Here is a 26,730-nt window from a genome sequence, read left to right on the forward strand (position 1 = left end):
CTTTTATATAGGTGCTGAATTTGCTGTCTTCATTTTTGTTAAACTGCTAATTTTACAGCATTAACTACTAAAACTTGTAAAATGTTAAAATATAGGAAACAAACCTAATTATTAGAAAAAATATAAATATAGGTATATATCCATAATATTGCCATATTACCAATATACACATTATCATTTTATTGATAATATGATAATATCCAACTATTGTTATAACATCCAACATTTTTTTTGCTTATATCCAACAAATTAATGTACATTATGGCAACAACAACAAAAAATATTTACCAGAAATATAGATATATCTAATATATTGCATAGGCTTGGTCTAAACTCTACATAAGGCAACAAATGTATGAAAAGCAGAAACATTAAAGTCTAATACATACAAAAACTGTAATTACTTAACATATAGATATATATTTAATAACATTTTTTTGACAAATATTTCCCCAAATGTACTCTAAGTATACTGTTGAAAATATAAAATGAAGCAGCTGTTGCAGGGAACACAACTTTGCAATTTTAAATCTTCATTAAAAACTGCTCTACAAAAGTTTTCAAATAATTTCATAAAAAAAAACCGCTAAATCTATATTTATAGGATTTTAAGGAAACTACGTCAGTATCCACTTTCCGAAATTGCTTCTGCGCGTAAATCAACTTTTAAATATTCGCGTGTTTTTATCACTGGTTTCACAACCATTACAAAAACCTGTTACAAAATCATACTACGGTTCTGCAACGGTGAAACCATCCGTAAAAACAGAATATTTTATAAAATACATCACAATTTTAATTGGTGTTTCGGTAAAAAGAGCAAGTTTATTTCTCTGATTGAAAACCGATTCTTGAAACGTGTTATTCTCTATGTTTTAGCGGGTTTTAAACACGTAACAGAAACCACGCGTAACATATCGCCGAGTTGTGCCGACTGGGTAATGAGTCGAAATTCAAAATACTTGGTTCCAAACGTAGAGTATTCGTACGAAGAATTCCCGTAGAAAGGTACTCTGAGAAGTGCCTAGTACCAACAGTTAAATATGGTTGAGCTTTGGTAACCGTTTGGGGATATATTTGACGTAAAAATGTTGGAGTCCTACACAAAATAAAAAAAACTATGACAAAAGAAGTATACAAGGACTTATCAGAAACTATAGCAGTTCATTCTGGAGAGCAGTTATCTGCCCAACAGTATTTTATTATGCAAGATATTGATCCCAGATATACTAGTAAAAGTTGTAAAAACTTTTTAGAAGACTTGCAGCGACAAAAAATTTTTAAAACTATGGAGTGGCCACCACATTCTCCGGACTTTAATCCAATAGAGCTGCTGTGGGGGGAATTGGATAGAAAAGTAAGACTAAGACGACCGTCGTCATCAAACGATCTCTGGATTATGAAAATTAATTAACAGGATGGCCAGAATCTGCATTCGTTGTTAAAAATCCGTTATTAAGAATCGAGGTGGATATATCAACGAATCAAAAATATGGTTTATTAAATAAATAGGATAAAAGGGATATAATACCTAGCTACTATTTCTGCTTATTAAGCTTAATCTTAGAGCAAAAAAAAGTATTGTGAAAAATTTAAGAACCACAAAAAAAAAACAAATCATAATTTATTTTTATTTTTAAATTTTTATTTAACCGAATATATTTTTCTGGTAAAAAAAGTAATAATAATAAATTTTAGAAAATAGACAAACAAAATAAAAAATAATGATAATGATAAAAACTTTTAAACAAATTAAAAAAATTTATTTAAAGTTTTATAGGTAATTTTTATTTTAAAAAAATTGTGAAAAAGTTAAGAACCACAGAACAAAAAACGGTAGTTTTTACCTAATACCGCGTAATTTTACCATGAATTTTTAAGCACTCATTTATACGATTTGGCATTGACTCCATTAAACTCTCTAAAATATGTTTGGGAACATTTCTAACTCCTCAAGGCTCCTTGGTGCTTTCTTGGCAATCTCTTTATCAAGTCAACTCCAAAGATTTTCAATGTAGTTTTTGTTGATTTATGTAACGGTTGTTGAAAATTTCGAATATCACCACTGGATAGAAGCTGTATGTTTTGGATCGTTATCTTGTCAAAATATCCAGAGCAGCGGCATCTTATCCTCAGCATAAAGCATTATTTCTTCAAGTATATTAGTATAAATCAGCTGTCAGAGTGTCTGTTATTAAATAGATAGGACCAACACCAGATGACGAGAAACATCCCCATACCATAATGCTTCCACCACCAAACTTAGGTGTTTTTTTAGTGTAATGTGGATCAAACTCTTTATTTGGTGGTCTGCAGACAAACTGCTTACCATTTGAACTGTACCCTCATTTCTTATTTGTCCAGCAAAATATTTATGACAAAACTCGTTTTTTCAATAAAGGCACACTTCTAGGTGATCTTGAAAACAAATTAGCTTTAACTAAACTTCCTCTAATTGTTTGTTCTGTTACATTTAACTCTAAGTTTGTTTTAATTGTGCTACTGGAGATAAATGGATCTTTTTTAGCTTCACGAATAATTAATTTATCTTCTCTGTAATTTGTTACTATTGTAATAATGTAATTTGTTATTATTCAGTAGTGTAGGAAGGCCATATCAGTTTGAGGGGGAGTGACTAAAACAGCCAGGGTTGGAGATTTGAAGGGGAAGGGTGAGGGAAGTGACCCTCCTCTTAAGTAAATATGGGGGAAGAGGCTATTACCTCCTCCAGATCCTCTTCCTACGAAGTATTAATGATAACCGGAGTCAAATACAAATTTGAAAAGTAATAACTGTTGAAAATTAAAGAAAAAAAAAAGATCACTCATAACCGTATTTATTATTTTTTCCAGAAAATTTCCGCTTACTTTAAATAAAATTGTTTGTAACATGAGAGAAATTAAAAAAAAATTCATTATTTTATTAAAAATATACTTTTTAACAATAAGGTTTATAAAAACATAAAAGTTATCTTTAAATAATCAAAATTCAGGCCGTAATAATCAAGCAATAAAGTGCGAGAAGTTTAAACAATTCAAAGATTCCCTATTCATTTTATTCAAAAACTCCCCCAATAGCGATTTAAATAATAAACGATGATTTTTCCAAACAAAATTATCTCGATGATTGATATTTTCTGCTTAATTGTAAATCTTATGAGTCATCCTATCTTATAAATAACATTAAACATCTCACTAATTAGAAACGTGGAAAAAAATTCTTACAACTTTATATCGAAATGTTTACGATTTGTCCTCAAAAACAAACCAACCATATATTTTGTCCAGTTTATGCCAAATGCCAGGAAGGACAGAAGACAGATGCGAATATAAATATTATCTTCACAAAATATTTAGTTTTATTAAGTTTAAATACAAAAACGCTTTAAAAATGCATTTTCTTCAAAGCCGCCCCCCCCTCTCCCCGATACTTTTTTGAACCTTTTTGAGCATTTCCATGTATTTCTCTTTAGAAAAAAAGTTTTTTGCTCATGAATTATGTCGCTTTTGGTCAGAAGACCAGAAACAACATAAAAGGTCCATTTGTTTTTATGAAACATCAAAGTGAAAGCAGCAGGCCTTGAGGTTACACTGGCACAGTCTTTTTTTCAATAATGAGAAACGAGACCATCTTGAAAAATAAAAGACTATTTTTGCCGACTCGTTGTAAAATCTGTCTTTAATAATACTTTTTCTTTCAGCAAACTAATTTGTTCATAAAAAAACCAGAAACCTTTTATCCATCTCTTTTTTTTCCCAACCTCTAGTTTCAACTTTTTATTGCGGCTTAAGAGCAATAAAATCTCTCTATATAACTTTCCACTATTTTTGAATAGATGAATTACTAATAGTTCAGCCGAGGTGCAGTGTGTTAATCTGCCCATAATATTCTAAATTAGAACATTTGTATGAAGTTTTCTTTTCAGTCGCACAATCAACACCCGCTATCAGTGAACTAACTACACCTATTCTTGAGACGATAACAGAACTCCTGGCGAAACAAAATGGCACTTTCTTAACTGAATTTTGATTTGAAAAATCACACTTTTTTAACTGAATATAACTTTTTTTAAACAGAACTTCCGATCTGTTTAGAAAAGTTTTTAATTATTTTATCCTTTTTGTGGTTTGATTAAGTGAACTCTGTTGCATAATGGTTTAAATTTCTTCCTCCGTAATAGCTCTCATGCTCGTTTACTAGGTGGTTCTAGCAGTTATTGTTTGGTGGTCACTCAGCCCTCGCTTCGCTTGCTCGCTCGGTTTGGCTTAGGGGTAGGCAGTTATGGTTCAATAATTGATATCATATTTTTTGGTTAGCTAGGCTATTGTTGTGATGAAGTGGTTCTGACCCAAAACTGTAATTTTATACACACGCACACACACACACACACACACACACACACACACTTGTTTATAGACAGTAAATGTGAATAAAGATATCTTTTACAGTTTATTTACTGCTTAGGTGAAGCATATTTTACCTGATTCGCTATGTTTTGGCCTTGATATGAAATTAAAAAAAACTTTCCGCAAAAATAAATTAAGAACCAACAACTTGGTTACATTTTTCGATTAAGCAATGGATGGATAAGGCCGAGTTTACATCACATAACTACATCAAATTTGATCTTGTAGTATTTATTCACTATAAAAATTCAAACATGTAAAAATGTAATTTACCGCCAAAAACGGTTTAAATGCAATTTTTTTAACGACAGCTGAATATACCGTTACGCGGCATAACTAACTATCATAACAAGTAACCATTCATGATTAAAAAAAACTTTATAAGCTTTCAAATGCTGGTGTGTCCAGGTAAAAAGGCGCCGATTTTTATAGAGCGTTCTGCCAGCTTTAATCCATCCCATCTCCACTATCTTGGAAGATTAGGATTGTAGTCCTCAGGTTTTTCATCTGTAAATAAAAAGTCAATTATAAAAAACAGTAACCAAAGCAAGTTTTTGATAAACCATAAAGAATTTACCGAGGTAAGAAAGAAGAAAAGGAAAAAGCGTATTTATCAAGAATAAACCACGCCATTTATGTTTTATAAACATTTTGCAATTAATCTTTTTGATGCAGGAAAAAATGAGTTAACTGCTTAAAGGTTTAAATTTAAAAATCTTTATATACTGTTTTTTGATCACAGTTACAAGATTCTAAGTTAAATATTTTTATTCAAATGAGAATTTTACTGCGATGATTGTTACAATGGAGGCCAACATAATAATAAACAAAATGAATTAAAATATATTTAAATTAATTTTTTCACTTTGTTACTTCTTGAGAAAAACTGAGCTGCGTCGTTCCAATTTTAAAAAAAAAAAAATTTTTTTAATTTTAAAAAAAGAAAAATTCCTGAGAGAAGTTTAAAAATATGGATCATAACTTTAAGCGCTTGAAAATCTTTTTCAATAAGTTGTTATTGATAATTGTAATAAAAAAATTTCGCTGCATAAATTTAAAACAAATTAACATAAATTTTTATTTTAAACATTTTCAGTAAGACAACTTACCGTTACATTTGTAGTGAAGATCTGAAAAAACAATTTCTTTCTGTGAAAATACAAGTACACCCAACCGACCACCTTTGAATGAATGATCAATAATGTACCCAGAATCACTAGCAACTGTCACACCATCTTTAATAATGATTCTAAATTTGGGAAAACTTTATGTTAGCGTTTAAGATTTAGCAGAAAACCAGATTTTTTTAATGGGAATCTAGATAAGTATCTTTATTGTGATTGGAATAAATAAACATAAATTAATATAATTAAAATTTATGATCATAAACAGAAACTAGTAACAGCTAAAATAGCATTAAAATAGAACATACCTTATCAAACCTAGATCTGGTCTGTGAATTAAACTCCATCGGTACGAAGTCTTTGGTTTCCATCCTTGTTTTAGAGGATCAGTCCATATAACAGTTGTCTTAAAACAAAATTGTTTTAGTAATTTACAACAGAACTTAAAACAAGTAAATTTCGGTTGAAAGATGAATAATTTTTTATGCAATTTTAAAAAATGATGAGAGGAACATGACAAATGGTGCTCACTCAATTCCACCTTTCTTATCAAATTTTTAATAGTAAAGTTTAACTTTAAATTCTGCTATTGAAATTACACTTCTAAAAAAAAAAATCAACCTACCTGTCCAGCAACACTTGAAGAACTCCAGAGCGCATTACGCATGTGTTCTCCAGGTCCAGTCTTCGATTTGACTGCCTAAGAACATTAATAAAAATAACTATATATGTAAAAATCTACAAATACACGTGAAAATTTTAAAAAATTTTTAAAGAAAATATTTTTAAAAAAATTCTAATTTGTAGTATATTATTTCACATGTAATAGATCATATGCTGCATGAAATAAAACATGTTATATCTAATAAATCATATGCTATTAGCTTGGCTGAAAGTAATGGTAATTAATGTAAAAAGAAAACTTTATTGAGTAATGTTGTCCATTTTGTTTGATGACTTTTCGTAAGTAATTCATGACTTCTTTTTTTCTTTATTGGCAAAATTTTTTAAATATGGTTTTAAACCATGATCAACATTAGGGAACTTGAAACATTGAAGTGAAAAACAACACACAAGTGACTTTTGAGAAGTTTTGCTTTTTTGGGAGAAGCTCAAAATCCAGAGTAACTTTGGAATATCACCAGACTGAGAATATAATCTTTCATTGTTGAGTATCTGCTTTTGCAAGTGGAGTTTGAGCAGGTTCATCACATTCCTTCCTTTTTGAAGTTGTTATAGATTATCAATCTCTTGCTTTCTTATGTTTTAAAAGTTATTCATTTATTTGTGAAAAAAAGTAACTCGTTAAAGGCCGACCCAATATATGTATATATTGCAACTACATAATATACATTAACCCCATTTACATAAGTTAGATAAACTTGCAGAAAATAGTTTTCACCTTTAACTGGATACCAGAATGACCTGTGGCTTTAAATGGGGTTTCAAACCAATAGGTTTGCTCTTCTTTTTTCCACATTAAAGCATAAAAACTGCTACTGTCTTGAAAAGAAAAAACGAAACCAGCAAAATCATCATCCTTCTCGTCATGAATGTAAAATGTACCAGAAAAATCAACACCACCAAACTTTTCTCGACCTAAAATTACATCAGTTATAAGCTATGTGAAGAAAAATTTATCAAACCAGTTAAGCATTATGAAGCATAAACCCTAAATAAGATTTTAAGTAACCAACCAACTGCAATGCCAGGATCACTGTTTCTCCATTGTTTAATTTCTGCACCCTAAATATAAAAAAAGTGTAATATTCAATTAGAAAACATTTTTATTATTGCCATTAAGTTTATAAAATTTATTGATTACAGCAGCATAATAAATATATAAGAACTCATTACTAAAATACAAAATAGTTTAAACTTTGTAAACATCTGTTTTATTGTAGCAACCAAAGTTTTCTTATTTTATTCGCAATAAACATTTATAACATAAATGTTAACTAAAAAATACTAGATTCAAGATCTCCCACTCAGGATCAACTTGCGATGTTCCATTAGGATCCAACTTAATCATTTGGTATTGGGTGAAGTTTGTGTTATAGATAAAAGGATTCCGTGGACAATTATCAGGGACGTTAGGTACTTCATCACCATCATAGTCAGAATCACATTGATCACCAATTCCATTTCCTTTAAAAATTGACATAAAGTAATTTGGTTAATTATGGAGTTGAGAAGATAGGAAAATGTAAAAATAGACACAAAAAATCTCCACTAAATTATAACTTTATAACAAAGTTCATTTTTTCACACTTTCCACCTTAAAAGAAACAGTGAAACAATGAACTCATAACAGGATTTTTTTCGTACAAGAAAATTTGATAAAATGATGAGATTAAAAACTTTTTAAAAACTGTCCTTATAATCTAACCCTACCATCAGTATCTTTCTGTGAAGGATTTGCAACAATAGGGCAGTTGTCAGTAGAATCTTCAATTCCATCATTATCATCATCAAGATCACATGCATCTCCTTAAATTGATATTGAAACTGATTAACAAATCAAATAAAACAAACTATTAAATTACTATTTAGTTACAAATTAATTCTAAATTGAATTATCTTTATAAATATCAAAAAATCATCTTGCACATCATTCACAAGAGATCTCCATAGAGATGTAAAATGTCTCACCTTTTCCGTCTCCATCAATATCTAGTTGGTCTGAATTAGGTACATATGGACAGTTGTCACGGTCATCTTGCACACCATCTCTATCTCTACAAAATTGATTACCAATTGATACAAGAGGATTAAATCTTAGGGAAATTTATCTTTTTAACAAAATTTTTAACAACAAAAAAGGGAAAGAGTAAATAAATAATCTTACATATCATTGTTTGAGTCACATGCATTACCAACATTGTCATTATCAACATCTTCCTAGAAGCAAAAAAAAAAGCAAAAAATGAGAATCGAACTATAAACAATTGCTTAAACAGGAAAGGTTCATTGTGTATGTTTAGGACTTCTAAGAACTGAGAAGTATCCATATACAAATTTCAAATCATGTATAGTGTTGTATTTTAAGCTCCAGGAAAATTACATAAAATTAAATTGTTGATAAAAGACTCTTAACATAAAATGTACAAATGTTGATAGAAATCTTGCAAATATCAAATTTAAACTCTAAAAAAAAAAAAAAACTCTCCCAAAAAGAAAAAATCTTGAAATTTGAACATGTAACTAAGTTATTTGCATTTTTAATTTTAGTATTAGAAAAGCTATAAACTTTATTTACCTGGGTTGGGTTATAATCTTTAGGACAGTTATCACATAAATCTCCAACCCCATCACCATCTTTATCAAGTTGATCAGGGTTTGGTAAAAGTAAACAGTTATCACTTTTATCTTTGACACCTGACAAAGAAACGAAGAAAAGAAATTTTTACATTTTTTATTCTTTAAAATTTCAATGATCCTTGATAAAAATTAAAATTCTTTTTAATCTTTAAAAAAAATTGAACTTAAATTCTCATGATATTAGTTAACAAATGTACCTTACCCTGATTTTGAAAATAGTTGATTGCTACAAAACTTCTTTATCAAAATAATAACATGCTATCATACAAACTACAGGGTGCAGCAGCAATTTGCGGACTAATTTTTGGCTCGGTTTTGTGATGTAAATAAAGTATTTCCAAAATTTGTTTTTGTTGATTAATGTTCAACAAATGTTTTTGATTTGAATAAAAATGCAAATATCTTAGTTCTAGGTTTAATAACAGAAGCCAAAAAAAAGCTGAAGTTTTAAATTTGATTCACGTAGGTTTGCTTGCACATGAAGGATTTGTGTTTCTGGAGTGTCTAAAACTGCACTTTACAAAGTGAAAAAACTTGACTGAATGCTGAAAGAGCCAAAATGCTCTCTCCAGTGAACAAAAAAGTTGATAAAAAGTTCACAGAAAAACTTAAAAAGCATGTTGAAAAGAATCCTACTGTATCCATCAGAAAGACAGCAAAACTGTTCAATGTTGATGAGAAGACAGTCAGAAGAACTCTAAAAACACTTAGAAAAGTTAGTGTGGCCCAATCTTCATGTCAACTTTTGACAGAAAGACTAAAAAATTTACGATTGGAGCAATCAAAGAAGCTTCTGAATTAGCTAAAAAGCCATGCTTCATCAACATTTAAAGTTTTCTCAAATGAAAAACTTGTTGACTGTGTGCTTAATAGGGAAAATTACAAATTTATTGTGCAGAAGGGTGACAAAACACCATCTGTGTGCCACACCTAGCACCTCAGTCCATCATGATGCTAGGAATCATTGCTTTTAATGGAGAGAAATGTCCACCAATCTTTCATCAAAGAGAAAGAAAAAGTTTCTTCTGATGTGTATATCAGCTTACTAAACATAATGTGGTGCCATGATTGAAGAAGACATTCCCATAAGACAATTACATCTTTCAACAAGTTAATGTACCTACCATGGATCTGGAAAACCCAGTAATAACTTCAGGGCAATAAGGCAAATTTCTGGCCCGAAGACCATCAAAAAGCTATGATGTCAATCCCTTTGACTACAAATAAGCTCACTCAATTGTCAAGCCACTAAAGGCATTTATCTTCAACTTTTTCTTTTATTAATATTCCATGAATGCATTTTTTTAGTGCTTTAAAAATTTATTTTGAAAAATGTTCTAAAAAGTTTGTGAATTGCTGCCGCACCCAGTACATACTATTACAGCAGATGTTAAATGATGAAATTAAATGTTGCACCACTGCTTTATTATGTGCCAGTGTACTTGAAAAAAAAATCTTCCAAATAAACAACAAAAACTTGAGAAATATTTATGTAGTAAGAAATAGTATATAATATATTTATGAAGTAAGAAATAGTATATAATATATTTATGAAGTAAGAAATAGTATATTATAAATTTATATAGCAGGAAATAGTATATAATATATTTGTAAAGTAAGAAATAGTATATAATATATTTGTGAATCAAGAAATATTAAATAATATATTTATGAAGTAAGAAATAGTATATAATATATTTATGAAGTAAGAAATAGTATATAATATATTTATGAAGTAAGAAATAGTATATAATATATTTATGAAGTAAGAAATAGTATATAATATATTTGTGAATCAAGAAATATTAAATAATATATTTATGAAGTAAGAAATAGTATATAATAGTATAGTTCTTTCTGTGTGCTCAAATAGGAGATTATTCAAAAGAAGGTAAACAGAAGAAATTTACCATCTCCATCCCGATCTCTAACGCAAGCATCACCAGTGCCATCATTATTTGCATCCTTTTGATCAGGATTTTTATCAAGTGGGCAATTGTCACATTTATCACCAATTCTAAAAGTAAACGGTCTAATTAGTGCCTGGTCAAGCATAAGAATTGCTCTCCTCTTTAGTTCATCAAACTCCTTTTAGTTCAGAAAACTGTTTACAAAAATAAAAAATTAAATAGCATTAACTTCTAACATGTCCTCTCAGCACTTGATCCCTTTGTATAGGAATTAATCACTATACATATAGGAAAAAGGCCTTTTTAACAAATAAAGACCGTGGGAAGAAAAAGGGCCATCCCACTTTAGTGGTTTTAGGATAATCAATCTTTAATGTTGAACTAAATTTTATTTCATTACTTATTTTTTAAAAAAATCCTTATGAACCTTTTTTTTCACTTTGACTCTGATCAAACTTTATCGGACTTACTAAGGAACTATCTACTTACTAGGGAATAACTTAAAAATTTTAAAATTGTAGTATTTTTCCTCTTGATATTTCAAATACACCTGAGGAAAAATATTCCACACTTTAAAGATTTTTAGGTTATTCCCTAGTAAGTAGATAGTGCACATTTTACAACAATTTATGTTGTATTGAAATTATATTTAAACTATTTCTCAAATCTCTATACCATTTACTGCATGAATTTCTAGATAAGAAATGGACTAAAAAAAGGGTAAATTAAAATCTTTATGGTAGATTTAAAGTATTTAATAATTTTCCTTGTTCAAAATAAAAATAAAAATTTGCTAAAGTTAAAAACAAATGAAAGGTTAAATGGTACTCACCCATCGGCATCAGAATCTACCTGCTTCACATTTGAAACTTTTGGACAGTTATCCTATAAAACAACACAAAATAAACTAATTATTATACACCACCATCATGACCACCACAATTATCTTTACCATCACCACCATCACCAAAAGCATCATTGCTGTTACCACCACCATCATCCTCATTATCAGGTTTATATTCAAGCATGTAATCATTATATAAACTTATAAATCAACAATCAATTTTTCTTACATCATTATCAAGAATGCCATCATTATCATCATCTTCATCACAAGCATCTCCCTGCCCATCCATATCTGCATCTTCTTGACCAGTGTTAGGGAAGTTAACACAATTATCCTAGCAGAAATATGTATTCTTATAATTTACTTGTTCTTAGCAGGATTTTTTTACATTTTAAAAAACCTTATTTTCTTTTTGTAAACAACTTAAATGGCAGTTTAATACTTAAGAATTCCATAACAGTTTAAAGTTCAGAAACAAAAAACATACAGCTCTACAGAAAGGACCCTCGCAATTTAATTTTTTGTCAGGGATACCATCAGAGTCTGAATCTTTTCCACAAAATTTACCATTTCCTGATGTTCCATCTTTACACTAATATAAATTATAATTATTAAATAAATATAATAGGCATGTCCTATTACCATTTAACAATAACAACATACACTAACACATGCAATATTTTAAAAATATATGCAGTTTTATAATACATATAAAATTAATGGCAAAAGTAATATTGATAAAAGGATGCAAAATTGTAAAGCTTTAGAATTGATAATAATTTTTAAGAAATGAAAAAAAAAATAGAAACTATTTTTGTTACTAATCTGAAAGAAAAAAACTCTGCAAATAGAATTTTTTTAGGAATTATGATTTTTACTTTGAGATGATTTTCACTATAAAAATCATCAGATAATTTTTTATGCACCAAGCTCTTACTTTAAATGTTGTAACTTTAAATTATATAGTTTTTAAATAATTAATATATATATTTGGTTTGATGTACATACCTGGTTTGATGCACATACTATGTTTGATATAAATCCTATGTTAGATGTACATACTATGTTTGATGTACATACTTGGTTTATTCTGTATCTTGATTTAACTAAAAAAAGTTTTTGTGTTTTGACCACTTTTTGTTTGCTATTTTACATAAACCTTGATTGTTACTTTTAAAAAACGTTTTAAGGATTTAATTGAATAACACTATTACACAACATTTTATAACGATTATATGATAAAGATTTTTATTTCATGACATTTTGAAGGGTTGAAATAAAATTATAGAAGATATGTAATAATGGTTTCAATTTTTTTACGGAACCTTTTAACATATTAATAAATATATAAATTATTGTAATTTTTGATTTTCAAAAGACTGATATAGATCTTTTTACTTTATTCATTCATGCTTACATTGAATGGGTCTCTCTGCCCCTACCCCCCACCCACTCACCTTATTTTAAAAAGTTAGCAGCAAAAACTTTTTTTAGCAACAGTTGAGTTATTTTGAATAATTGAAAAAAATTTATCAAGGAATTCTTGCAAAAACCTTTCTTTTCAGAAAATTCTGGACAGAGAGGAAACATTTTTAGGAGCAGGAGAGAGGCATTATTTTAACAGAACACTATGATACATGTACATATACTTAATGCATTTTATATCACTTAAAGGTTTGTATATGCAGCAAATTATTATTGTTACTTTTTAATTAATGTTAATTCTGCAAGTCGAATAAATAAATATTTGAAAAGTTTTTAAAAGGAATTTTTTTTAACTTTGTTAAACTAAAATTCTAAGTTTTAAAACCATTTTTTATCTTACTGTATTTGCATTATCTATGGTATAAGGCAAAATTCAAAGAATAAGGAGGTTGGGCTCAAGTTCAAAGTTTAACAAGCGGCAAAAAATTTTCACAATAAGTTTTTTAAAACATACTTTTATTTTTTATGACTTTTTTTAACTGTTTTTTTTTTAACTTCTTTTTTTTTAATTTCTAAATTATTTCATTTCTTCCTTAGTTAAATAAATTCCCAACCTTTTGTAAAAGAAAACTTATTTTTAAAAAAACATTTTAAAGGAATTCAAAGTTACCAGCAACTTATAATTGTTATGCAGAGATATTTCTATATCCAAATAATTTTAAATAATTATTTAAAAAAAAAAAAAGATCTTTTTAAAAATTTTTAAAAGTACTTTGCATTCATAGGTGAATCCCTCATGACTGATACAGTCTGCTTCTGCTATGCATGGATTTCCGGAACAGGAACTTAAATTTCCGGCGACTCCAGGGCCTTCAACAGTGCATTTTGAGCAAGTTTTCAGCCAATTTCTAATGAAACGTGTTTCTTCTGTCTAATATAAAAAGACTTTACAATCAAGTAGTTATAATATTTATTTTATACTCTAACTTTTACTTAAATTTGTAAACTTGAATTAAACAAGCACAAAAAAGAAATCCATTTTATAATTTTATCGTTAGAAAGAGATTTATAATTAGACATTATTATTATCATTTTTTTATACTTTTTTTGGAAAATCGAATAAACTTGATGGAATAAGAAAAATTGAATTAATTTGAGGTAATTCATTACAAGTGACAAAATTATTTTTAACATTTAATAAATTTATACTCAAGCAAGTTACCTGTTCAGCCATGTGTAACTGGACACTTTTAAGAATTGCAGAGAGGTCAGCAATTTCTTTTTCTAACATTACAGCTTCAGGAGCCTGGTATGCTTTGAACCCTAAAGCAACCAAGTAAATATTACTTAAATAACTTTATGAGAACAAATTTTATTAAATATGAGAAATAGTTATGTTTATATTAAAATATTCATAAAATCAATGCAAAAACTGAATGTTAACTTGCCATTAATTTGAAGATCCATTGATGTACATTTTTTGGGGTTATTATACCAATCAATTGCACGATTAAATACAAACTTGAAATCTTGCAGTGCACCCTGGAAATGTATATTTTTATGTTAAAATAGAGTTTATACATTTTTCAAAAGTTTTAAATATTATAAAAGCTGAAGTATTTGTACCACAATATAAATATGAAGCATTAAAAATATACACACATACACATTTTAATGGGGTCCAAAAAAAACCTACAAGACAATTCCAATAAACAAAGTCCCTAAGACAAAAAGAAAAAAAAAGATGGTGAAGCCATCATTACAAAATTGGATAGACAGATTGGTGCTATGGTTACTATACTTATACAGTGGTTTTCATAAATTTAGACGCACTAATATTTGAGAATAGAAATTTTTAGTTGATTCTTCTAGTGTATGTTTGGCACATACTAAGACCTTTGTAATTGAAGCATGACCAGATTCCTATCGAGCCTCCTCCACTTTGTACAGTTGGTCTAATGTACCTGGCGTAATACTTTTCATGAGTCATTCTTTTGACTGTTATGTTAGATTTGCAATTGATAAGCTCAAAGTTACTCTCATCACTCCACATAATGTTTTTCCATTGTTCTATAGTTCAATACCTTCTTTCACAGCACCATTTTAGTCCCCTTTGTTTATCATATGGACACAGGAGCGGTTTCTTCAAAGCAGAGTAGACTCCAATCTTGTATTTGATAAGTATTCGGCAGACTTTTCTTTGAGAAATAGATGTATTTTGCGTTGTATTGAATTCTGTGGTCAATTCTTTGTAACTAATTCTTGAGTTAGTTCTGACAGCTCTAAAAAGGCCACTATTATCTTTTCTGGTGGTTGACAAGGGTCTATCTGGCCTTGTTTTCTTGCTGGCACAACCATTGCGAAGAAAGTTTTGCTTCGTTGTCCGAACGCATTTCTCAGAAATTCCAATTAACCTGGCGATTTCTCTATTACTTTTAGTTCCTTCTTTGATGTGAGCAATAATTTGCCATCTTTCACCTTGAGTGATACGTCTTTTGCCCATTTTTTGCATCTTTTTAGTGCAAAAGTAACTTAACTTTTGTTTATTTATTAAACAATTATTAACTAATTCCAGGTAAGTCATATTTATATAAAGTTTTTTGACAAAATCAATTAATTTAGGCCTATTAATGAGAATTATGGGGAAAAAACTACTAATTAACTATCAATTAACAAGATATAAAATTTTTTTGATTGTGTGTCTAAGTTTTTAAATAGAATAAAATCAAGCTTATCAATTAACTTTTTTGTGTTAGTTGGTATAGAATGAGTAATAAATATCCTGTAAAAAAAATTAAGGTACTCTATAATAGAGTTTCACTTCCTCTATTAAATTATATATCAAACATAGCGGTAGCACTTTTATTTTATTTTTATTTTAAATATTTTCTTACATATATGTAAAAAAAATGAGTGCGTCTAAATTTATGAAAAACACTCTATGAATAAAAGTTGAATTCTGGGAATAAGGTCCTTCAGTTTTTTCTTGGAAAGAGTTGGCATAAATTCTTAAGACAGTTAATTGGAGAACATTAAACTACAATTTATGATATAAAATTTTATATCCAAAAATAAATTTAAAGTTATTAAGTTTGATTAATTGATTGAACTTTAAATTAACTTTTTAAAATGTAATCTACTATTTATATTTCTTATTTTGTGTTAGAATATTAAAAAAGTTTTATAGTTGTGTATATGAACTGTAACTTTAATAATTGTAAAATCTACAAAATACAACAAAAGGTTGTAATCATAGAAGTAGCACATGAAACAAAAAATAGTGCTGTAAAAAAGTCTGCATCAAAATAATAAAACTAACATTATTTTGTTGGATAGCTCTTATTTTTTATTACTTCAGCACAATGGTGAATAATGTCAAATAAAATAAATGTGTTACATTTTATCCAAGCCAAGCTTTTACAGGTTGTTGTCATACATTCAAATTCAAGTAACAGAAAATTTATCATTAGCATACAGCTCCATTACTTTTTTTTTTCTTCTCCCATCAATATTGACCAGCTGATCAATACCATGCAAGGACATTGCTCCCCAAATCTTGATATTATTCCCACCATGTTTTACTATCTTTAGATTATACAATCAGTTGTTTTCTTGCTTTTAGGGCATCTAGCATATACTTAGCCATCAGACTGGAAGTGATTAAACCTGAATTCATCCATCCATAAAACATTTTTCCGAAAAGAAGCATTTTTATACAGAAACACTTTTGAAAGACCTTAATTGCTTCACTGATTTTGTTTTGAAACAAGGAACTTTTTCTTCTTTGTACAGCCTCAAAGGCTGGTTTTTTGTAAACAACAATGAATGGTTGAGTTGATACAGCCATTTGATACTGTTCTTTAATTTTGATTTTTATTTCATTAAAAGTTAAAAAGAATCCTCTTTAGACGTTAATAGCAACTTGATAATCCATATTATTTGAGTTTTTGTTACTGGTGACTTTCAAAGTTTTTTATCAGTGGTATTGCATTTTTCATTAAGTTTATGACAGTTGACATGAAATTTAAGAAATGTGAAAAAGTCCCTTTCATAACTTACTGAAAATATTTTTCTTTTTTTTTTTACAGAGCAATTTTTGTTTCACCCTATGTTCAATTGCTACAATAAAATTATATAATTCAAATAATATTTACAAAGCTTTGTTGCAGTAATCACTTAAGAATTTTATTGCAAACTCCAACTTTTAATAACAAATTCAATTCACCACTAGTGTGAGCTATTTCATTTATCAGACCCATATAGCAACATTTATACCACAGTATTGTTATACTGTGGTATAAATGTTGCTATATGGGTCTGATAAATACCACAGTATTGTTATACTGTGGTATTAACCCATAAATACCACAGTATTGTTATACTGTGGTATTTACATCCAAACAATAATGCGCAATTAGAAATGCCATTAAAATTAAGTAGAAACAAGCTATAAAATCCAATTATACTACATAAGTGCAATTTATAGCTTGTTTCTACTATTTAATTTTATATATCAAACAAAAAAATATATATCAAATAAAAAAATGTATATCAAATAAAAAATATATATCAATAAAAAAATGCATCAATAAAAAATATATTATTAAAAAAATTATTTGAGCTCTGAATAGTGTAAACAAGTTTGTATAAATTTAAACTACATCAGCCAACTAATAAATGGTTACTATAAACATTAAAAGATTTCCTTGAAGAACTAAAAGTTTTACTTTTGAGTAAAAGATAGAACCATATGATAATAATTACACACTTCATCTTTACTTTTAAATATTTGTATACTTACAATAAATTTTTGTGAATCGCTTCCTTGAATGCTTTTTTGCTGTCCTAGTCTCATTTCTGCATCCATGCTATCCTCCATTAGAGAGTATCGCAAACTGAAAGGAAAGCTTTTTTTTTCTATTAACTGACAATCCACATATAACTGAATGAGAGGAGAACTAGTCTGTAGTTCTGTAAAGCTTAAAAGTATTCGATGCCATGATCCTTGTTGTATTGGTACACGCTTAAAAACTATACTTTTTTTTCCATTTTCAGATGAGTGAGATTTAAGCCCAATTTTTCTATCAAAAGAGTCTAACCAAAGCACTAGCTTAACTTTTCCAGAATTAGTCTGTATTGAAAAAACTGTACTCGGAGTCCTTTTGTCATGGCGAATGTTAAATACAACAAAAAATTCATTGCTTTTAATCAGTTTATAGATAAGCTCCTTTGAAATGGATGGAGTGGCAACCATTTCCTTACTGAACATATAAAACTGATATGCTCCATATCTATCTGCGATACCTTCAATGCCTGGAATATCTTCATCGACGTTAAAAGACGAGAGAATGTCAATTTCTAAAGAATGAAATACAAAATTATCACGTGCCTTATACAAACATCAATTTTTTATGAAAAATGTTTAGCAAAACTAAAAACAAACTTATGGCAACAAAATAATAATTTATGTTTAAGTAAACGTAAGTCCGATTATTTCGTATTTATGTTTTGACTGACGCCTTAACAAATTAAGTCATCGTAACAATTAAGTGTAATTACTAAAGATAAGAGGAGGGTCCCATCTAGACAAAATTTGTAAAAAGTATTTTTTTAATGTTATTAACAGCGTTAATTTCGGCGGTCTCAGTTCGAAACATAAGTTCGAATCTTTTTCGAACTATCTCAGTTCGAAACCAAAGACACTAGAAAGTTGTAACTTTGAATTAGACATCTCATATTTTTTGTTTCAATAAAATGACTAGTGACTGTGGTTAATAAATTACTAAAAACTTCATAACGGAGTACATTTTGAAAAAGATTTTATGACAATCGATTGCGAATAATTTATTTGAACCAAATCTTCCCAGCTACACACGATAATTGATTGTAAATAATTGACGGCTGATTATTTCAAACTTTCTATTTTTGAACAACGTTTGTAATAAATTACCTGAACAACTAATAAAAATCTTTCGAACTTTCTCTTTTTCGAACAATTCTACATAAATTTTGCTATTCGAACCTTAAAATTCGAAGTAAAATGGGCCATTTTTCAAACTAAGTATTACTTCGAACTTACCACTACCGTTCTAAATTTTATGTAAGTCGTTTCTCTACTTTCTCATATCTTAAGTCATCGCCCATATGCAAATCCCAATCACGTTTTGAAAGAAAAAACTGTTTTTGCTGAATTCTTAATTTGTTGTCTAAAATATCTTTGTAAATTTTATGGAATAATTCAATACTTTATTGATTATATAATACAATAAACTCTTTGAAAAAAATTATTATTGAGCTATATATATATAAAACTGTCGACTTTCCTTTATAATATCAAGTTAAGTCCAACGTGTAATTTTATTTTCATCATGCGCGTCATGAAAAATGGGTTACTACAAAATAAAGTTAAAAAAAGGTCAGAGAGATATAAAATTCAACTTCACGAGAGTGATTCCCATTTTTTATATGAATAACATGTTTTAAAGCTCGTTGTGTATCACTAACACTCGAAAAATTTTTTGCAGTTGTAGTAAACCAAGTCTTTGTTAAATTACTTTTTATAGTAAAAACCCGGCTGGCAATGTTTTGCTTTTGAAAACAAAATCAACCGTAAAATTAGTAAACTCAAGATGACGAATATTAGCGATGCAGTAGTATATTTTTCAACTTTCAACTGCAGATTGGAGCACATTACTTTGATTTTGAACCCCATGTTTTTATACGATTCTTAATCAACATAAATTTTTGTCTTTTTCAAGAAAAATCAGTTTTACTAATATTTTACATTTGATTACACAATGCCCGATTCGATGTATCATCTTCATCATCTTCAATTACTTTTAAAGAAGGAGCAGCATGGATTTTATTAAAATATTTATAAGATTTAAGTGCAGCATTTTTGTTCTTAATAAACCTTTTTTTGATACACACCTTTTACCTCCCTTAAAACACGAAATCTAGTCATCTTGTGAACCTTCAACTACTAATGCCAGACACGCACTATTTCAAAGAATTTATCAATATTTTGTTGGATATGTTCTGTCAAGATTCAATCACCCGTTCAATTATCAGTCTCCCTGGTACTTGTTTCATATTCCCAACATCCGAATATTCGCGTTTGCAAGCCAATCATCGTAAATCTCTTGAACCTTCCTCTTCTCTTGAAACATCTGGTGCTTGAATGTATTTCATAAAACCTCCCAGAACAACCGTGCTTTAAATTTTTAATTTTGTCAACGCTTTCTTGACATCATCTGTAAGATGAGCTTCAAAAGAACCCCAATCTAGCAAACGTTTACAAAAGGAAAATTACCCCCCAAATCTCGTTACATCAACGCATCGTCAAATTATTTGGGTTTGGAATGTAAAACACAGTCTCGCAAAAACAAAAGAGCACATTCAAAAAAAATCCAATTGAAACGATGTAATATCGTATATTTCCTTTAACTAAATTTACACAAAACACATTTACACTTAATGGCTGTTTACTTATAAAGGCAAAAGGTATGTAGAGTTTTTTGTTTTTTCTTTTCTTTTTTTTGTATTGTAAAATAATCTTAATTGACTTAAAATTTTATTGAAAAAAATCATTTGGGTAATTGCGTGTAAAACTAAGAAGAAAAAAACAGGTTTTTTTTAAGATTTCCAACAAATTTAAAATAGATAAGAACCGTTCACAAGGTTTGCACAAAAGAATCTATAGGTTGTGTTTTATCGGCCGACAATTAGGTAGACAGTTCTTTTTCTTGCCTTTTTTTGGTGACGTCGTATTTCATTACATTGCAAATTACTATTTTTAAGCCTTTAATTTTTTGATTCGAATATTGTGAGTAATGACTGCCGTTGGGAAAGATACGTCATGTACTACAAAAAGTTGTATTTCTAGTTGGTTTTTATGTTCTTTATTTTTTTGTAATATGCTCTAACACTTGCATATATCATTGTGCTTTTTTAATTCAAAGTTGGTTTTGACTCCCCTGTCTCACAGCTGAGAGCTTCCATCTTTATAACTATTTATGATTCTTTCATAAAATACATTAAAATACTTATTTCTAGCTATTCGCAAGTTTTTAGGTAATATTGAAGGAAGATTTGGTTCAAAAAATATGCAAAAAAAAAAAAAGGCACATTATTGAAGAAAGTGCGTTCGCTTTTCTTATTATTAAAAAATTTGCTTTAATATTTTGAAATCCATAAACCAATATTGGCATTGAAAAATAAAAATAGACTTTTCTTCAATTTTTATTCTGCATCCTTCAAAATGGCTAATTTAACTTCAAATTCAAATGATTATAACTTAAAAACGGGATATTATAACCTAAAACTGGGCAGCATTTTTAATTACATTAAGAATAGTTTCTCTGTTCCGTGGTGTGGTTTATAGAAAAAACACGTGGTTTATCCTTAAACCACGGTTCAAAGTTAAAACACTGCGCAACAAATCTTTTTAAAAGTCTTGCTTCCTGATAAAATTTTCGGGTGATTGTGGGAGGTACCTATAGGGTATGCACATATATAGTTTTTGTTTTAGTGCATCACGTAGGAACTCTAAGAAATAGACATGTTTACCCATTTCATCACGTTTATGTTCCGCTTGAGCGATTATGTTCAACAGAATTAAAAGTTGCTCCTGACTTTCTTTTGTATTCAACTTCTGGTCAAGTATTGACAGATTCCAGTTGCCCTGGTATTGTTTCTCCATTGTAGCAATGTCTTGGTGAAACCGCTCACCGTGTTCGTCACTGACAGCACCGAGATTCATAGGGAAGAAGTCCATGTGTTAGAGAAGGAAATGAATCTTGAGTGACATGTTGCAATTCATTTTCTGGTATACGTGAAGAAATTTGCCTATGACTTCAACGTAGTTTGGCGCTCTGTAATTGCCCAAAAAATTGTCTACAAGATCTTTGAAAACTTTTTTGGCAGTTTTTTCCTGGGCAACGAATAGCTCTCCAAATTACTTGTCACTCAAAACATTCCTGATTTGGGGACCAACAAAAATGCATTTTTTGATCTTCGCATCACTTATTTTTGGAAACATCTGTCTTAGATAGCTAAAACATTCACCTTCTTTGTTCAGTCCTTTCACAAAATTCTTCATGAGTCCACGTTTTTTGTGAAGAGGAGGCAAAAATATCTTTGCAAGCTCGACAAGTGGGTCTTGTGTAACATTTTTCTGTCCTGGAACTAACCTTTTGCGCAGTGGCCATAATGTGATAATGTAACTCTTTGGCACGGCAGTCCTGTTCACAGATGAAACATCAGTACTTGGAATAGCTGAGCTGCAGTCCCAGTAACAGAGCAAAGACTTTTAGATCTCCACAGATATTCTAGTTGTACCTGCTATACTGGATGTGATTGAGTAACAGTTTCATATTAAGGCAAAAATCATGATAATGCTGAAGATTTCTCTTAAACAGTACGTGATACGTAAATTTTGATGTGATGTTCGTGATCAGCATCTAAAAATCTATATGGTACACCTAACAGTATTCAAGAAGCAAAAACTTAATACATAGCATTAAATTACATGAATGAATACTATTGATAAAAGAATGATTTATTGCACAAATTTTCTATCGTTTGAGAAAAAAGTTCTTGTCGTTCGTTGTACTTGTGGAGGGAAAAAATGCGGGGGGGGGGGGATCTTGACGTTTTGACTTTTAATTTTTAAAGTCGTAGTTTTGAGAATTATCTCCAAATGTAAATCACATGCATTTTACAAATGTTGAACATAAGTAATAAAAATAATGGAAGAAGACCCAGAAAAACAAGATTCCTTGTGGATCATATTGTTTTGTCGTCAGAGTACAAGAGCTTAATGAATCTTCAAACACGTTAAGAAGGCGGGTTAAATTTGCTGAGCGTTTTGTGTTTATAGCTGCAAATAAGCCATTTATATCTGAAAATAACAGAAAAGTCAGTTTGGAGTTTGATGAAAACAGTAGAAACTGGAAAAAACTGGAAAAAACTGGACAATGGAAGCGCTGTCTAAATTGTTTTTCAAGGGCTCAGACGCTGAAGCATTCATTGCATCGCAGGCTCTACGAATCAAGATGATCCCATTTGTACAAAACAATACGCCTTTTCAATGTATTTATTAACAAGATGATTCCAAATTGAATCATCCGATTAAACACTGTCGAAAATCTATGGAAACAGCTTGATGATTTATTCGATTATGTAGGACTTTCAAAAGTACAAATGAACTGATCCAATAAAACAAAATAACTTGAGACTTAATTGCACGAGTGAATATTAAGTAATCGCGTCAATGTCAAGACGATAACTAGAATTATTTTAAAGCAAGGGTTACGCTATTGACTATTAAAATATGATTGTTCACTTCGTTTAGTAATATTTAATTTTGTGATAAAAAGAAAAATTGAAAAAAAAATTTCTTTTGCAAATACCAACTTTAACTTTCATAATTACAATCAACTTTAAGGATTTTCTTTTCATAAAAAATAATATATTTATAAATTTCTTGCAGCAATACTATTTTTATTTTTTATTTTTATTTTTTTCTTATGTTATAATTATATATCTCTCATAATTTCAATAGATTTAAAGGATTTTCTTTCCTTATGTTATAATTATATATCTCTCATAATTTCAATGGATTTAAAGGATTTTCTTTCCTTGTAAAAAAAAAAATTGTGATCTTTTGTAATTTATGAAAATGCTTTCGTAAGTTTGAAAAAATTTTTACTTTTTCTATGAAATATTTTTGGTAATTAAAGTCTCTTTTTATGCTTAGTCTTTTTTTTTATTGTAATGTAAAATAAAAATAATAAATAGTGAAGTAAGAAATCTTAGTCAAGACCATTTTGTATTTTAAAGGTAAAACTACATCCTGCATATAACGCGTGAAAACAATAACTTGTCGGAATCAGCGAGTAAAGTAAATTGAACGGCTGAATGGAAAAAAAGATATGTTAAAACGACGAAATATAAAGTATGAGGCCATTTTGTAGCAAAATGGCGAATTTTTTTAAATAATCGCATTAAAGATAATATTTCATAGAAATTAGATTTAATCTATTTTGATTTACATTTAATGTTTGTATTATTATCTCGTAAAATGAACTGCTATTAAAAAAGATCGCAACTGAAGTTTAAAACAAATGTTTATAAATAACTTATCATCTTCCTAAATTTCAAATGACGTAACTCTAAAATTTCCGTTTTATTAGTTTTTTTTTTTGTTTTTTTTTGCACCGTCGACGTAATTTTTATTTTCAATTTGTTGAGATATAGTGTTTTTGCTAAGAGACTCATAAACAAATGATGCGCCAGTTGCTGCAAAATTTTCGGAAATTTTGGAATTATGTCTTATTAAATTTCGGCCGACACTTTGTTTTGATTGTTTCAAATGCAAACTTTTATTCTGCCTTTTGGAGAAGAAGATACCACTTTTTAGCGATGAAGTATATTCATCTTTTTAATAGTTTAAATCTACATTTTTAAAATTTTAAATAACTTTTTGAAGGGTTTCGATCAAAAAAAAATAATAATAAATAAAGTAATAATAAAAACATACCATCTGCTGAAGCCAAAGTGACAGCGATTAGGAGAAGAATAAAACTGTAGGTCGGGAGCATAATATATTTCGAGGTTTTCAAATTTAATAATTTTTTTTATGTTAAAGCTGTAAATAAAAAAATTGTAAAAAAACTAACAAACGTTGAAATGTAAACAAAGTTATGAAGACATTAAATTTTCAAATCAAAAGAACTTGCACAATTTTTTTTTTTTTTTTTTTTTTTATTGATTGATCACAACTGTTAGTAGTAAAATACGTTGCCATCGTGGTATACAAAATACTGCTTATTTTTTGTGGCGGATATCTGCCGAGTGGAATCAGTCTTAAATCTGCATTTATAACTATCATGAAACAACCATGCTTACAACTCATATTTTCTACGGAAATCGGTTTAAATAATATACTTCCGACCAGAGATTTTAAAAATGAAAATTGAACTTTGCAGAATGTACTTATTCAATACTCCTATATATTGTCCTTTCTGTATGAATCCGGATCTGTTACGTAGCATTTATAGACGAACTTCGTAAGAACATGCAAAAATCAACTCTCAATGTTTTAAAAATTCAGTCTTTTCTTTACAACAAGAATTAAAAACATTAAGACGGATTTGCGACGAGCTTCAAGTTGAGATGATAAGATCCCTTTCAAAAAAACCCGCAACCCGTTTTTGTTTATAAAACAGGCATACAATTGACTTATAATCGTGCTGCTAAAGTTGAGAGCTATTTATAATTAATATTATAAAAGTTTAGCGATCAAAAGATAAAGCTGTTAAATTTGAATCGCAACCAATCTTAGTGGCTATGTTTTAGAGTAGAAATATTAATTAAATCATTAATCAATTTAACAAGCCTCGAAATGGTTTTTCTTCAACGCTTCGCACGTCAATTCTTTCTCCATCTCTCTATCAAGTTACAACTTTCATATTATTTAGATGTCACTTCAAGTTATAAGCTATTACTTCAAGCTATATGCTATATATTAATTGTTATGATATTATTAGCCACTTCAAGTTGTAAACTGAGCTATATATCTGTTTGTAATAGTTACATATTTTTATGGTACAAATAATAAGTTTATTTTAGAAAGAAAACTGTCTCTATTTCTCCTAGAAAACCAAGTATATAGGTTATATTTGATAAAAGAAAAATTTCTCATTAGTGAAGTAAAAAAAATTAAACCACATGTATTCGTCTTACTTCGAGTATTTCTGTTGAAGGCTTCACGCGGTAACCTTTTTCAAATAAATTTTTGACTCATTTTGTTCCGGTTAACGAAATTCCCAGTTTATCAAGAGAGAGAAAAAAAAAAAAAATTTTACGCAATCACCAGGTGATGTTTACATTGTTTAAACGTTTTTAAAAACTTTTTTTCCCCGAAAAACATTTGTTTATCAAGAGAATGATTAAGAAATTTGAAGTGATTTCAAGAATTTCAGTTAATCACATAAAAAATGTTTGACATTTGCATACCACTCACGTTGTAAAGTATGCTCTTGAATTAACTTTGTCAGCGACACGCTCGACGTGGATAATCTTTTTTTTTCTTCTCAAAAACTGTTTGTTGCACTTTGATGCCTCATCTGGAGAGGTTCAGTATGAAACTTAAACCATCGGCCAATAACCTTTACTGATGCCTCAACACCCAAATAAACAGCAACTAAACGTAAGCATGAAAATCAAACAAAATACACATGAGTGTTGAACTTCTCAAAATCTGTTGTGATTGCAAAGTACGCAGACGATCATGAATTAACAGCTTATTCTTTTTTTTATTTTGTTAATTTTGATGACTACTGTTAAATATAAGTATATGGTTTTGTTTTACGGAGTTTTTTTGCAATGTAAATGAGTTCTAAACACCGTGGTTAAAAATTATAATCTTTAAACTAAATGCCAAACTAAACAAACATAACACCGAAAGACCTCAAAGAATTTCATAAACATGAAAGAATCTGAGATTTTTTGCGGCCTTGAAAAAACAAACATAAAAGTTTTTGTTTTCATGTATTCGTTTTTTTAGCTGAAGTTTATTATCAAACGTTTGATTTGTCTTAGGAATCTGTGCATAGGAATCGTGTACTCAGGATTTAATCTTGAAAGATAGTAACGTAGAGAGAATAAATATATATAAATGAAAAATGTTTAAA

General features: G+C 29.0%; 1 protein-coding gene across 1 annotated transcript; it reads right to left on the bottom strand.

The window, feature by feature from the left end:
* Positions 1-4,621: 4,621 nt before the first annotated feature.
* Positions 4,622-26,421, bottom strand: LOC145187855 (cartilage oligomeric matrix protein-like). Its single transcript, XM_090081620.1, has 20 exons — positions 24,576-26,421; positions 17,835-18,391; positions 14,482-14,575; positions 14,256-14,356; positions 13,806-13,964; positions 12,096-12,200; positions 11,835-11,942; positions 11,594-11,646; positions 10,762-10,868; positions 8,790-8,908; positions 8,379-8,431; positions 8,183-8,268; positions 7,925-8,020; positions 7,500-7,678; positions 7,228-7,276; positions 6,933-7,129; positions 6,156-6,230; positions 5,839-5,936; positions 5,516-5,655; positions 4,622-4,913 (listed from the first exon to the last, which is right to left on the bottom strand). The coding sequence occupies exons 1-20, from the start codon at positions 24,634-24,636 to the stop codon at positions 4,873-4,875; spliced, it is 2,478 nt and encodes an 825-aa protein (XP_089937746.1). The 5' UTR covers positions 24,637-26,421; the 3' UTR covers positions 4,622-4,872.
* Between the last annotated feature and the right edge of the window lie 309 nt (positions 26,422-26,730).

This window comes from Hydra viridissima, unplaced genomic scaffold, assembly GCF_058129835.1.
Source record: "Hydra viridissima isolate aposymbiotic clone 2 unplaced genomic scaffold, HvirCarnegie_v1 scaffold_1, whole genome shotgun sequence".
NCBI lineage: Eukaryota > Metazoa > Cnidaria > Hydrozoa > Anthoathecata > Hydridae > Hydra > Hydra viridissima.

Bases quoted from the DNA above. Each gene is read 5' to 3' on its own strand.
- LOC145187855 (XM_090081620.1), bottom strand. From the start codon at position 24,636: ATGCTCCCGACCTACAGTTTTATTCTTCTCCTAATCGCTGTCACTTTG. The intron at 11,647-11,834 runs GTAAGAAAAATT...GTTGTTTTATAG, and splicing joins ATGGCATTCTTGATAATGAT to GATAACTGTCCAAAAGTTTC. The intron at 8,909-10,761 runs GTAAATTTCTTC...TTTCTTTGTCAG, and splicing joins TAGAGATCGGGATGGAGATG to GTGTCAAAGATAAAAGTGAT.